This window comes from Taurulus bubalis (assembly GCF_910589615.1).
Source record: "Taurulus bubalis genome assembly, chromosome: 15".
Taxonomy (NCBI): domain Eukaryota; kingdom Metazoa; phylum Chordata; class Actinopteri; order Perciformes; family Cottidae; genus Taurulus; species Taurulus bubalis.
The window spans coordinates 5,924,759-5,940,425 of NC_136603.1; the positions used below are offsets into that span (position 1 = coordinate 5,924,759).

A 15,667-nucleotide genomic window follows, 5' to 3' on the forward strand; every position below is an offset into this window, starting at 1 on the left:
TGATTCATCAATTTAATTAGGTTTTTAACTGCTGATTTGGTTGGAAAACAACCAGCATGCGTAAAACACATGACCACCAAAGTGTGTGTGTGTGTGATATATTCATACTAACCACTGACACACACACACACTCTCAGCCTGTCCTGTCACAAGAGGAACATCAATGCTGTCAACACATATGTCTTTCACAATAAGATATCAGGCTTTAACCTGAAATTATGCATTAAAATTCCCTACATTTTGATTTTGAGTGCATACCAACACCTGCTGGATTGTCAGATTTTCATGGGTTGGCATACAAAGACTGTCAACATTAATAAGTAAACCCCCAGTGGAAGTCGTGGGTCCAGTAGATGAGGACCTGAATGACAGAAGTCTGGTCTCTGCCGGTTAGGAGGCTGTATAAATAACAGAAAAAGCATAATCATGTGTTGTTTACTCTTCATCATCTAATGGCACCAACATGTTGAAGTGTCTTCCTGAGTTGCCGGAGGCTTGGCATCTGAAATTAAATTCAAAATTAGTTTTAAAGCCACATTTCATGTCTTAATAAGGTTGATGAATTCTGTAAGCTGCCACATTACCATGTATAGACACGTCCATATATATATATATATATAGACATGTGAACGTCCATATGAAATTTGACACGTAGATTCTTTGTATAAATTAATATTGTTTAAAAATGTTTGACAATTGCCAAAGAAAATGACAACGAAAAGACCAGAAATGTATGAATCAATCACTTAAACTGATATGGATTTTTGGAGGTGGGTCTTTCTTCGGTGTCCAGGTGGACACATTAGCAATATTACAGGACAAGACCTGCTCTTCCGTCTCCATGGTATCCTGTCTATAATCCATTACACCCAATCAGAAGCTTTCAGTTGGAGGTCACTGTTTGTATTTGTGCATTACCTTTTTTTTATTTGGAGTCTTTTCATGTCGTTCGTGTTCGTGTCTTCAATGTGTCTCACATTAGAAACACTGTTGAATATCTATTACACCAGCTTGTAAATCCAAAAGCTCCAGGAAATGCCTCCTGGACAATGTAGAAAGTACAAAACAAAACCGCAGATGGAACAATTGAAATATCTCAACAGGTATGGGAGGAAATGTGGTTCACACATTCATGGTCCCCTCGGGATGAATCGTAATGACTCCAGTGATCCTCTGACTTTTCATCCAGCGCCATCATCAGATCGGTTTAATTTAAAGTCAAAGCCCAGCTGCACGGCCTCACCGAGCTGCTGGCAGGCCTGCAGACTCTTAGTCTTGTTATTTTCTCCATTGCCTCCTAAAATGTGTGTGAACAGCTGGACAAACTCACTTATATGTTTCCTGAATGTTATATTTAGAGCTGAGTCAGAGGAGGTTTCACATCCGTGTGTGTGTGTGTGTGTGTGTGTGTGGTGTGTGTGCGTGCGTGTTTTATGTGTTGCTGTGTTTCTCTTTTACTGGTCAGAGATGAAAGACGGCGTTTGCTTTTCTCAGTGAGATTTATTCATACAGGATGCCCAAAGTGCCTTTTAGGCACTAGTGGGGGGAAAAATAACCTCAGAGGAACTATTTTAGACACGGCTTGATTTAATATCAAGTTGTTGGTGATGCTAAAATGAACTGAAAGAAGATGCAACAGTGCTGCTTTTAAAAGGATGCTCTGCTTCACAGGAATCCAACAAAGAAACTGGAGGTGGATACACACTCGGACCTATTAAACAGTCTCCGAAAGAGAAAGTGATGAATCCCTTTCTTAGTATGATAATTTATTGTTCTGGGATGTTCCGGGCGTTTTACACCCTCCCCTTACAAGTGCAATTTGCAGCTGAGGCTTTATTCAAAGCAGAAGTGTGTGTGGCTTGCAGAGGAAGCATCAGTTGTTCATATGCAGCTTAGAGGATGAGTCAACAGAAACAAAGATGAACTTTAGTTTCACCCACCAGATGCAGACATTTGACAATCTCAGATAAAATACAGTAGCTTTCTCTACCGTGCGTATTTGCAGCATTAGTGCTGGACGTGATCCATGTGTCTGTCATTGTTACGCAGCACAAAAATAAACAGAAATCGTCTGCCTTCCATCAGACATCAAAGTAAGAATTCGGCCTAAAAATAGTCCTGCATCCTGAGCCGATCAGCAGGATCAGGATCAAGAAATATCCAGGCAATTACATTTTTTTTCATGAAGTTGGGTTCATTCTCGGCCCTTTGTTTGTTTGCTCTCGGTACGACAGCTGTCAGGTGACTGAGAGGCGTGTTGTACTCTAATGCCGAGTTCACACCACACAGTTCACACATTTTTTTTTTTAATCTTCTGTCTGTATTTGTGTGTGTTTGATGCCTCGTCCTGCACTGAGGTTGCACTCAGGATGTCAGAATTTGGAGATAAAATGAGCCTCACCGGTCACCGGCTTTTGGATCGTAAGAGCTAACAAAGCAATATGGAGATAGAGGAAGGCATGTGTTTGGATATCAGTGGGCAAAACCTTTTGCTTTCATTTCAAATACAATGTGACTGAGGTCTACTTCTTCATTCAAGGGAAGTGTCGCTGCAGCTCGTCCAAGTGGGACTCTTCCTCTGTTTTTCCACTAAAACCAGTTTGAAATCTGTATTCTAAATAACATGTCGTTAAAGTTCTGAAATGCAGACACCCTGTTGTATCAGAATTATGTCTGTTTACACACACACACACACACACACACACACGGAGCAAAGGGGAAGTGTTGTTGATGTGAGTTTTTCGTGTCCCCCCCCCCCCCCCCCCCCCCCACGAGGCTTTCTGTTGTCTCCGTGTTGCAAAACAAACAGCAGTTCTACTCGAGTGTGAAATGTGAAATCACATTATAGAACACGTTTATTTTGTAATGCATTCACTGCTCACGTCTCTTCATTTAATTTTAATGCGGCGTTGAAAGATTTGGTGTTAAAATATTCAGATGGATTTCTCATTCATTTTCTTCCTTGCCTCTTTGAATTATAAGTTTCCATTGGAATTTGCTCTCCGGCTGAATTTGTTATTATTAGTTTATTCCAACAAAAGAAAGAACACTGCCAGTTTAACAAAGCCAATATAAATACCTTGATATTTAGTTGAGCACTAGTAGTGAAAGTCACATGGTGGGGATTAATTGAGTGATGATGTTTGTGTTGCAGTCGTAACCAGCTGGGTTCTCTGCCGGCCTGCCTGTGTGGTTTACCTCTGAGAGTCCTCAACGCCAGCAACAACAAGCTGGTCAGCCTGCCGGAGACCATCGGACAGCTGCACTGCCTCATGGAGCTGGTGAGCCTCTTCATACGGTATCTGTAGTGCGTGTCTGTGTGTGTGTTTGGAGAAGGAATTGTGGTCCAAATTTCACCTAAAACATCCAGATAGCATTAAAGCATTAAAATTAAGTAGGACTTATAATGTACCAACTTATTTCTATGACTGATAAAGTGTGTTATCACTGTTGTTCTCTCTGAAGCCAAAGATGTTCAAGGTAAAATAATAATAATAAAAACATAATTGATCTATTCCAGATTCATTATATACAATATAGTCAAATGAAATGCATCCATAAGCTTTAGCAGCTTTCCAGCATGAGTTGTGTCTCTTGTTTTCCTGCAGGACATCAGCTGCAATGAGATCACAGCTCTTCCTCGCTACATCAGCAGACTCAAAGCTTTACGGGAACTAAACGTTCGCAGAAACCTTCTCTGCGTCCTGCCAGAAGGTGAGTGTGTGACAGAAGTTTCTCTTTCTCTTTCTCCGGGTTATGTTGAGCCCAAATTAGCCCGTTTGTCCTTTTTTCAATGTCTAAAACCAAATGGCGTGCCTCGTCTTTTTGGGCGATACGTTGCTTAAAACACTTTGCATGAATCATTATCATGCTGGTAACGTTCCCATGAATAAATAAAAAGGAAATACTCGATATTTCTGACGCCCGTTTGGATGAATCATCTCCTCCTCGCCCAGTCTGTTTGCGTTCACCGCTGTGTTCCCCCATCTCGACGTGTGCTTGTTCCCCGACTGTTGCGCTCGTCTCCTGGGTGGACGGGTGAGCTTTGATCCGGCCGAGCGGCTCGATGCCACAGCGACAGGGAGGCTTGGAGCGAGCAGACTGGACGGCAGCCTGACAGAGGGAGGGATGTTGTTTTTGATTTAATATCTGTTGAGCTTGTGCAGACTTCATCGGTGCTCTGGAGAACTCAAGAGAAAAGACCACCATGACCGTTTTAGAGGGTTTTGTTTTTTAACGGCCTGCCAAGCTCTGGGGGGGTTTGTCAAGCTTAAATCTGAAGATCAGATCGGCAGACTTGATGGAAAAATCATCCATATATAAGTGTTTGCAGAAGTATTTAGAGCCTCTACTGCAGTAAAGGTACTACTACTGCCACACTGCGGGGAAGAAAACTGTACTAGTAAAAGTACTCATTGTGCAATCACATGTTAGATTATTATATATGATGTTTTTCCCCCATCAACTTTTCATGAGCCGACGCATATTCAGTAGTTTATTTAACTTAAGAAGTAGGAGACTTAACACATGAAGGAACACTCAGTCCTCAGTTCATCACAAACACTCCAAATCACCACATTTGGAGATTCATGGTTTTCACTGGACAGACTTAAAAACTGCCATCTGTAAAGGAACTGACAAATGTAGTGGAGTGAAAAGTACAATATTTAGTAGAAGTATAAAGTTGCATAAAAGGGAAATATCCAAGTATAGTACAAGTACCTTCAATTTGTACTTTATCAAATGCACTTAGTTACGTTCCACCGCTGCAAAACATACAATAACACACAAATACAGAAATAGCATTTAAGGTGTGCAGCCTCAAAGAGCTGCTAGTGCGGCTGAAATATAGTGTTATTTTATTTTTTTCAATCCATCTACTTGTGGTGTTGCTTTATTACAAAAAAAAAAAACACTTTCTCCATGTCTTTGATGGAGCATTTTGAACTAAATGTAAACATTTGTCTCTCACAGCAAGACAGTTTAGCATATAAAACAAGCCAGGATACATTTACCTCCTGGAGCCGGGTGTCGGCCCTCCCTCCATCATAGCAGCTCAGCTGACGTTATTACCGCCTCCAAGAGATTTTAATTATGAGGCACCGTCGGGAAGAGTCTGTAATGATCACTGTGTCGTAATTGATGGGCTCCTCCGTGAGGCGGCATTCGTGGCAGTCTGCAGGATCCGACTCCCTGAATGGTTTTCTTCTTCCCACAAATCAGTCTGTTCTGACCGTCTTTCACGTTTGTTTGAAGATTCATGCAAAACACACACACACACACACACACACACACTTACAAATACACATCCAGCAAACTGGAGTGTATTTATAGTGCCTGAAACCACCAGGAATGAGAACCTCAATGTGTTCTACATCAAAGAAGGGACACAGTTACACATTTAAGGAGTTCTAAAACTAATAACTCTGCCAATTACTTTTAATTAATCATGTAGTCCTGCCCACCACGATATCAGAAAGCCACTTGAAGAGACACTTCAAAACTTCAAAAGTATTGGATTTAGAAAAACAGCAAATTTTTTCTCATTTGATGATCTTGAAAAATTGTAAACAACTAATGTTAGCACGACATTTAAGTGTCAGATTCTTGCCTCTTGCTGTCGCTGGAACAATGGCAACGGATTCTCGCAACTGTGTTTGCTTTTGGTGATCGTGAGGGACAGATGTGACCTCCAACTGTGCTCGTAGCAACAGATTTGGTTTATTTGGCCATATTTTGCCATATTTAGGCAAAAGTGTGGGTGTTTCCAACATGCTGATGTTGGTTTATGCACAATGAGTGGTTTGATCCTTTTTCCATGTAAAAGCTAACAAAAAAGATTATACACACACACACACACACACACACACACACACACACACACACACACACACACACTACTAGCAGCATGAGTTTATTCTACTGTAGACAAAACATCCTCATGTCCAGCTGCCACTCATTGTTCCAGGCCACGCTGCCAGAAAGACATAAAAAAAAGAGAAATGCAGAACAGACCCAGGCGTGGCTGCATCACTGTCATTTTTTGGGATGAGAAGAGAGGATCTCATTCATTCTGAAGGGAAAGAAATGTCATTAAAATGTCAGATTTAATGCCGCCGCATTAACGTTTCCATCGCGTTCCCTTGGATTCACACGAAGCCGTTTATAGAAACACACACACTGAATTTGTGTGTCTGTATAATTTAGATACCACATGTATTACTTCCATTTGAAGTACTTTTTGACCTAAAAAAAGAAGAATTGAATGCTTCAAACTTCCATTTGGTCTTCACCACAGATGTCAAAACATGGGATGAGTTTAAACTATGATTTGTTTCAGCTCCAATCGCGCTCATCTTACACTAACCTTCTTATTTCTATTGTGACGATTGATTAGCAGTTTTGCTAAAGAAGCAAGCCTGTTAATAATAATAATAATAATTCTTATTATTGTGAAACACTGGACACTGAAACAGGAAGCTGTTACTGTTTAAATCTGCACACATTTTGATGCTAAGCATCCAGCTTCTTTTAAATGGTGATTTCTTCTGTTCTTATTGATTTGTTACTCGGATGGATATTGTTCTGTTTTTATCCCTTCATACAAAATAACATGTATTTGTAAAGAGGACTTTCTACAACTTAAAAGCATTAAAGACCATTCAGAAGTAAAGACGAGTCCCCTCAACCATCTGGCTGTCATCACGTTTTTGTGGCAGGAGATTCCAACCTTTTGAACAGTTGTGCGTATGAAAATACACACTCTCTGTCTCCGCCTCTCCGGGTCACCGTGGTTCACTCCACACGGGATTATTTTTAACACTTTTGAGGAGAAGATCAGAGAGAGCTCAGAGGGTTCAGGAGGGTCATGTCTCTCTGCCTCTCGGTGAGTCAGCAGCCTGATAGTAAACCACGCTGAGTCATGCATTCTCTGCCCACTGAAGTAGACATTTATTTTCATTGTTCAACCCAATGAAACGGATGCAATGTGTCAAAAAAACATAAACTCTCAAGCGTGATACAAAGACGACTTTTAAATCTGCTTGGAAGTCATAGATAAAATAGAAACGCCCCCTTCTTCACAACTGGTCTCTTAATCATGGTGTTTATTTTCGTCGAAATCAACATAATCCGACGAGGGCTGTCTCGTTCCCATGGTTACAGTGCAGACACGTATCGCTAATAGCTGGTTTGACATTTGCCAAAATGTACGCAGCATGGAGGCTCAAGCTACACCTTCTGCTTGCATCCTGCAAAGCATTGTGGGAACTGTAGTTGGAACGACTCGGAATGTGATTGTCCCAAAAAAGAAGAAAATTACCCACTAATGGAGTGACAAAATGCATTAATATTACCTTTTTTGACATTACTAAGGCTCAGAATGTCTCATTGACACGTGTGTTCATAAATCCTGCATCCATTCATGCAGAGATGTTTTGATATCTGTTTTTAAAAAGACAAAACGAAAAATGAAATTTCAGTTAAGCTCATGCAAACGGATGCTTCACAAATACATACTTATAACATTGCCAGTTTTTATCCGTGTTCATTTAGAGAAGTCAAACTTAAACCTCCTTCTCATCTTTTTAACTTATCTGGTAACTAGTTGAGTTATATTTACATTTTAAAGCCATCAGTTCTTGTTGTATATGTTTATCTGCCGGTTTCCTAGTTTGATTATTACTCGCCGGCTGCATTCACATTGAATATTAAACAGCCTTGTGATATTACAGCTCGGGGACTCCAGTCAAGTACAGCTTAAAAGAGGCGTTTATTTCCAGTTATATTTGGTCGAATGAGGAATAAAGTTCACACAAAGACCTTCGTCTGCTAACAATTACGAACCGCCTGTGAAAATAACAACAGCTGCATTGTTCTGCGTGATGGGAAACATGTCGGCGGTTTGAGAAATGTATGTTTGTGTAACAGGATTTTAACTCTTACTATACATAAAGCTTCTTGTATATGTCTCATGAATCCTGACTGTTTTAAATTAAGTAAGACTTGCTTCGACCTGCAATCTGTTCCGCATGTGCAGCATTGTGATGCCAGGTGATGCCGGATTTAACACTGTGATTTAACCTGAGATCTGTGCGTCAGAATAACGTTCACTAAATTAAATCTAATCCAAGAACTTTCATAAAGGAGACAAAGGTGTTTACCTAACTCGTGTGTTCTTCCTGCAGACTTGGCTAGCCTTCCTCTGGTGAAGTTCGACTTCTCCTGTAACAAGGTGTCGACCATCCCGGTGTGTTACAGGAAGATGAAACAGCTCCAGTCCCTCCAGTTAGAAAACAATCCCCTTCAAAGTCCACCTGCACAGGTACACACACACACACACACACACACACATACAGGTCAACACACACAGGTCACGTGACCTTACATGGCCACATCCACCACAGATATCAGGTTAATAAGATGTTCGATGTTTCTATGCTGAAATGTGTCAGTGCGATGATGCAAATAATGAATTTATTCACATTATTTGCATTGTACAACTCTTCTGATTTAATAGCATGAATCAACAACACATGTTGCACCCAACTATGTACTATAGAATATATTTTATTTATAAAATAATTTGGAATAATTAGCTTGTATCCTGGTTTCAGAAACAAGGAAGTGATGTTTACATGTGCAACACATAACCAGGATTATAAGTGTACTAATTAATACATATATTTTTATGAGAAATATACTTGTAAATATTGCATTTTCACCATGTCATGCATGCTTCCAATGGGATGGGAATCGCATAAAAACACATGCTTTGTTTAGCAGGCACTGAGCAACACCTGGTAAGATATCAATCATGCACAGTTTTATAGAGAGCCGATGGGAAACTGTGTGCAACAACCTGCATGGTCTCAGAGGCTGAAGGACAAAAGACACTCTGGGAATGTTAAACAAAGGCTGCTGCGAGCGCTCAGTGACTCTGCAGTGGGGTTGAAAACAAGTCGCGGCTGTAGAAGAAGAGGAAATACGTTAATCTTTCTTTCCCTTTTCAGATCTGTATAAAAGGGAAAGTTCACATATTCAAGTACCTGAGCATCGAGGCGTGTCGCAGCGAGAAGATGCCCGACTCCCTCTACCTGCCCGTCATCGAGCGACTCAGCCTATCACGGCCCAGCACCGGCAGGTCAGTTACTGCGGCAACTCAAATGTCCCCCAATGAGAAGACGCCGTCTCCTCCCTCTCTTCTGCGTCGGTGCTGCGGTGGCTACCATGATGGGAAATCTCTCTTCCTTCATATGTTTTAATGCTGGTATCCATTGTTAAACCATCACAACTTAATGGGAACGCTGTAGAAGTCAGTTCTGGCACACGGAAGACTAATTGCCTCATCCGTCTTTTGAGCCCTCTAGCAGATGAAACCGGAGCTCCATTTGAATGTTCACAGTCAAAAAGAAGCAGCTGCAGAGTAAACACCCACTCAGATGATTGCTGTAACTTTCCCAAAGTGTTGATGGAGCAAATCTTTCGAAACAAATATCATTTTTTATTTCACGTCAATTATTTAAAAAGCTTAAAGGATCTTTTTTCTGTACCCAAAATACAGTTCCTCGTAAAATTGAATTATTCAGGCGTTCAGGGTTGTCTGCATCGACAATGTGAAGTGATGTAGTGTCAGACTAATAAATATAATATAACATTTTTATTTGTGAACATTGGAGGTGCTGGTAGGTGGATTTAGTTACTTTCAGACATACCAGGCTAACGGTTTCCCTCTGTTTTCAGTCTTTATGCTATGCTAAGCTAAGCTAACTGGCTGTAGCTGTGGTATCAATCTCATCTAACGCTCAGCAAGACAGCAGAGGAACTTACTTCCCAAATTATCAAAAGTGTCCCTTCGAGTCATCTATAAGTCCCAAGTTGCGTGACCACGTGTCCCATTGGTGACGTCATCTCAAATTGAACATCTTCGTTCCAAACTGTTGCGACTTCTGTGTTCTTTGCGTTGTAAACGCTGTCAGTTCTTCATCATGGCTGCCAGAAGCGCGTCGCATCATTTCAAAGCTGTTTATTTAGTTTGGTTTTAATGACATTACACGATGTGGAGGGATGCAAAGTGTCTCTGTTCTACGCTTCCTGAGTTTCTCAGGCTGGAGCCAAATCCTCCATTAGTCAGCTGAAAGTGATCCGTCCTCTGACTCCCTGCTGAGTCACACCGGCAGACTGTCTGCCTTAAGAGATTTAGGCCTCAATCGCACTGGTGGATGATGGGTTATTTTTTATGGCTGGATGGAGGAATAAAGGAAGACATAAACTTCGGCGGAAATGAGAAAGGAAATGAAGGAATGAAACGAGCAAAGGAAGGAGCACATGGAAATAAACAAAGGAACAAGGAGTGACGAAGGAGTGAATCCAGCTGATCAGAGTATGAGACGGAGGAAAAATGTAGGAGCATGAATGTCAGAACAAAGGAACAATTGTAGAAGTGTGAGAAGGATGATTGAGGAATGCAGAGAAAGTTCACAAACAACCCAAAAAGAGAGAGAATGAACAAACAACTACTACACAGATACTGGAATGAAAACAATACGTCAAGAAATAAACAGCTGGAGGGAACAAGCAAAGGGTGGAAGGAAGTAAGGGATGTGCAAAGCAGCACCACGAATCCACACGTTTGAATTTGTCCAGCACCTTTCCTACTGGACAAAAAGAAAACACTCACTAAAATCTGTCCTCTGCAGTATTCACAGATATTTACAGACTCCAGCGTCGCTTATTTTTGCCCCTTTTTAGGGCGCGATGCTATGTGAATGTATAATAAATATAATCAACAGAGATTTGGACAATTATTATAATTTATTAACGTGCAAAACATACAATTAATAATGTCCTCAAAGCCACCAGGCAGCAGTAATGTTAACCTGCATGTAGACGCTAACGTTAGCGGTCTTAGTGTTGATTTGTGGAGTCTCCCGACACGAGATGGAGACAAAAAAAAAAGCGTTGTGGGATTGTGTGGATAATGAAATCAGCTAAGCAAGAGCTCTTTATGCATTTTGAGCGTTTAACACGAGTACAGACCAGAAGGCTGACGGAGGCGAGGGGAACGGGGATGTAAAGGATTGTAAGATTGAGGGAAGGCATGAGCTTTGGAAGTGAAAAAGGAAATGGGCCTTTTCAGAAATGACAGAAGAGAAGAAGAACTGGAGCACAGAGAGAAAAGAAAAGCCTCCATCATCCAGCTAAAGCCGAGCTCTCAGAGGATGTCGAGCTCGGTAATGTCCGCCCACGTAGAGCACTCCCAGCACGTGGGCAGGAAGAATGGTTCCTGTTCTCACACACACACACACACACACACACACACACACACACACACACACACACACACACACACACACACACACACCCCTTATATACTTAATATATGCTTTTATTTTCTTGGGCTTTCTTTTCCTCCTCCTCCCTCTCTCTCCATTAGTCTCCATTATTCTTGTATTCTCTTTATTTTCCTCTCAACACGGCTTCCTTTTTTTATTTGCTTGCTTTTAACATATGTATCCTTGCTTGCCCTTCTTTATTCTTATTTCTTTTACTTTTTCTAGTTTTCTCATTTCTAGTTTTCTTGCTCTATTTTTTTTTTCCGTTTTAATTCATGTTGAATTTTCTCTAAATTCTCTGTAAGTTTCAGTAGACTTTCTGGAGGTGTCTTTTCAAATGTGATGCCAAGCGAATGTTTTGCTTGACCACATCTTCCACAAAGAATAATAACAACAGGGTTGGATGAGATGCATTTGGTCTCTTTCTCTCATCTCACTGCAGAGGAAGCCGAGAGCAGATTGATGCTATTTTTAAAACTTCATTAATTCAAAGATGGTGAATCTCAGTTTACCGTCGACCAGGAAGAAGGAAGAGCGTTTCTCTGCAGCTCTCACCGTTCATCATGGATGATTTATTTGGCATTTAGACGATGATTATCAGCTTGCAATCAGTGTTGTGTATTTGACGAGCATGACGATCATGTCAGAGGTCACAGAGGTCACTTCTGACCCCTTCTTGTGACCCGTTATGTTTATTATGAACCGGCTCTGTGACTGAAGATCATGTAGAAATTAATTGAATCAGTTTAAATGAGCCAGTAGACGAGAAGGAGTGTGGATGTTGTTCTCAGGAGGTTAATTTAGTGTGTGTGCGTGTGTGTGCGTGTGTGCGCGCATGCAATTACAGCACACATTACAGCTCAGTTGCTTAGAGACCACAGCAGCTGAAAGTTTCCCAAATGTTTGATGTCTGAAAATATCTCTTTTATTTTTTTTATTCATCATGAAGAGAAATTAAAACACTTTTTCTAATTCGTATCTAGTCGATGTGAGTGATATGCATGTATATATATATATATATATATATATATATATATATATATATATATAAAGCATAAGCGGTGTAGTTGACAAAACTAACTTTTTGACCTAAAGTATCAGTTTAATTAAGCACACTGTAAACCTTTGACACTGGGATTCATAAGGTTCATTTTAATTAATGTTTCAGTCATTTATTTTAAAATATATACTTCCTGTTTGCATCTCAAAGAAATAATTTTGCACTGAGTGAAATAAAATAAGATAATCCTGTATTAGTCCCGCAGTGGGGAAATTACAGGATTACAGCAGTATTGCTCACAAGTGAATAAAAGATAAAAATCAAGGAATATAAATAAACAGTAAAGAGGAATAAATATGCATAAAACAGAATAAATATGCATACAACCGCATAAATGTGCATAAAACAGGTGGAAGGAAACTGTTTTTCTTCTTTTTTTTTGTTTCTTGTCCATATTCTTCTTTAGTCGCACTAAGAACCCTGACGTGAGCAGTCGGCAGTAAAATAAATAAATAAACGCAATCTGAGCAGGAAGTCAGAAACGGAAAGGAAAAGCCTGAGAGAGGGGGGGTGTAAGGAAGAGTGTCTCTCTCTCCTCTCCCTCTCCTCTGTCTCTCTTCCTCTCTCCCTCCCTCCCTCCCTCGCTCTTTATCTCGCCCCCCTCCTCCTCACATACACACTTCTCATTTGCGTATGTGTATCAGGTGTGTGACCTGTGTTGTGCGTCTGCAGTGTGGAGGACATGGAGCAGCAGAAGAAGCAGGACAGCGACTCAGGAGTCGGCAGCGACAACGGAGACAAGAGACTGTCTGCTACTGAGGTACTGAGAGTGTGTGTGTGTGTGTGTGTGTGTGTGTGTGTGTGTGTGTATGTCAGTCGTTTTGTGTGATTGTCTCTATATGCGTTTAATACAACGGTTTTATGTATTACATCATCTTTTTACACAGTAGACTCCACCTTAAAAAGCTTAATTATTTTAGAGGACACTGTTTATAACGCTGTATCGTTCTTTTTTAATTCTTTAATCAGATGGACTTCTGTACTGAAGGTTTTGGTAAACCAGCCTATTTGTATCATCAACAAACCTTCAGCAAACATTCTGTCATTTAAATCCACATCCTGTAAATAGACTATTAACCATATTGTTTCTTTTAAAAGTAACATTTTGAACAGGATTATTTCCAGAGTGAAATTATGCTTTATATCTCTTGAGTAAAATGCAAGAAATGTAGCAGAAAAGCACACTTTTCTTTATGATACATCAACAACTAAGAACAACCAGAAGATCTCAAAGCATTGATTGCATTCGTCATTATTCGTTAAATGGCTGCAGAGAAATCATCTGATAAATAAACAGTTTAACTGGTGTGGCATTCAGGTGACCTGCAGGTTTTGCTAGAAAGTTTTTAGTTTTATCGTGACAATAATACGTTGATCCTATAAAATGTATTTACATTTTTTTTTATTATAAATGCTTAAATGTCATAGTTTCCCACAGACCAAAGAGATATCTTAAAAATGCTCTTTTTGTCCGACTAACGGTCCCAAACCCCAAACATTCAGTTTACACAGGTGTTAAACTGTTAGGTGTTTTTTTTCAGAAAAATATCTTAAAACTATTAATCGATTTATTTCTGTTGTTCATTCATTTGCGTTGCAGCCGTCAGATGAAGACAGTTTGAGTCTCAACATACCGATGAGCCACATCACAGAGGAGGAGGGAATCAGTAAAGACGACTCGAGTGAACACATCAGCTCCCTGACAGGTACACACACACACACACACACACACACACACACACACAAGATAGTGGACAGGACGTGGTGGTGATTAAACAACACTCTTGTGTCCTCTGCTGTCACACAGAGGAAACCAGGCAGCACAGAGACCTTTCCGGACGTGTGTGTGTGTGTGTGTGTGTGTGTGTGTGTGTGTGTGTGTGTGTGTGTGTGTGTGTGTGTGTGTGTGTGTGTGTGTGTGTGTGTGTGTGTGTGTGTGTGTGTATTACAATCTTTTATTTGGAAAAACCTGAACAAATCTATTTTTACTCTTTTAAATTCCCCCAACAATAAGAAACTGTGAGATGTCTTTAACCGGCAATTCAGTTCCATTTAATTTATAGTCAAAAACAGCAAATAAAAAACAGATTGTTTTGGTCCTTTTGTTTGACAATTTAATAAATTGATCATACTTTTTTTGTTGATTTATTTTCTGTCGGCTGATGTAGCTTTTCTTCTCTAACAAGCATTAGCTGTGTGTGTGTGTGTGTGTGTATGTGTGTGTGAGAGAGAGAGAGAGTGAGTATCTGGGCTGCTGAACTCTATTAGAGAACAGCAGCAGCTCCCCAGATAACAGTTTAAATAGACTTCAATCAGCCTCAATCAGGTCAGAGCTGATGGAAGGTCACTTTACTGAACTGAGACGAGGGAAAAGACGACTTGTCTGGGTTGTTTTCTCTTACAATCTCTCAACAGCGGAGATAACGCTTGTCAACGCTTCACCAAAAATATAATAAGCCATCGACTACTGTTTACTTTCTATTGAAGGGCATTTTGTCGACACGATATTGTGGATTTATTTACTACACAACGCACTACATTTACTGTCCAAACCCTACAACGCCGACACGTCTGTTCAGCACACTCACAGCTCGTGTTCCCTTCATTCCAGCAGACCCAAACTCCGACTCAGTCCGTCTGATCGAGGAGAGCCCTACGGAAGCCCTGAAGGACCAGCTCAGCTACAGAGACTCTGCTCTCAGCACTCGCTTCGTCAACTACATCAAGGCAAGACTTCCCGCTGTGCTGCGTCTCCTCTGTCAGTTTGTTTTGAGAGATTGAAGCGGCGAGCGGTTCGCTTCATCGGTCATGGAGCGGAGTTACATAAAACCGCTCCACTTTGTTCCAGCGTTTGTTCTAACGGAGCCTAAACTGTCACTTCATGTCAGTCATTTACTTTTCGAGTTTAAAAAGTTGTTGCGCAGTGAGAGAGCCTGTCCCGTTGGAGCGGGTTACATCACCGTGAGCCTGTGAGTCACTGCGGAGACTCAGCCGTGACCAAATAAGGTCTAAACTTAAAACAAAGTGGACAACACAAAAGAGCTTTGCAGCCCTGTGATGAATCATTCAGTTCAGAGTGTTGAGCTTCAGTCACTTTATGCTCATGAAGCGGTCGCCAGTTCTGCTCATAGATGGCGTCCATGTCTCGTTCTCGAGGACATGGACACGCCAAATGAAGGTGAACACTAAAATTATGCTTAAACTGTTGTAAACTTCCATCTCAATTTATACACCCACCTGCTGCTTTGTTTTGCTCTACTGTAATTACTGTAGT

At 40.7% G+C, this 15,667-nt stretch overlaps 1 protein-coding gene across 1 annotated transcript in view; it reads left to right on the forward strand.

Moving 5' to 3' along the window:
• lrch1 (leucine-rich repeats and calponin homology (CH) domain containing 1) overlaps window positions 1–15,667 on the forward strand; it is a gene marked incomplete at both ends in the record, with an annotated part of 56,334 nt that overhangs the window by 23,040 nt on the left and 17,627 nt on the right. The window contains 7 exons of the mRNA XM_079230333.1: window positions 3,155–3,281; window positions 3,609–3,714; window positions 8,187–8,323; window positions 9,012–9,142; window positions 13,066–13,153; window positions 13,994–14,099; window positions 15,005–15,120. Coding sequence (XP_079086459.1) covers window positions 3,155–3,281; window positions 3,609–3,714; window positions 8,187–8,323; window positions 9,012–9,142; window positions 13,066–13,153; window positions 13,994–14,099; window positions 15,005–15,120 — 811 coding nt within the window. The remainder of the gene's footprint in view (window positions 1–3,154; window positions 3,282–3,608; window positions 3,715–8,186; window positions 8,324–9,011; window positions 9,143–13,065; window positions 13,154–13,993; window positions 14,100–15,004; window positions 15,121–15,667) is intronic.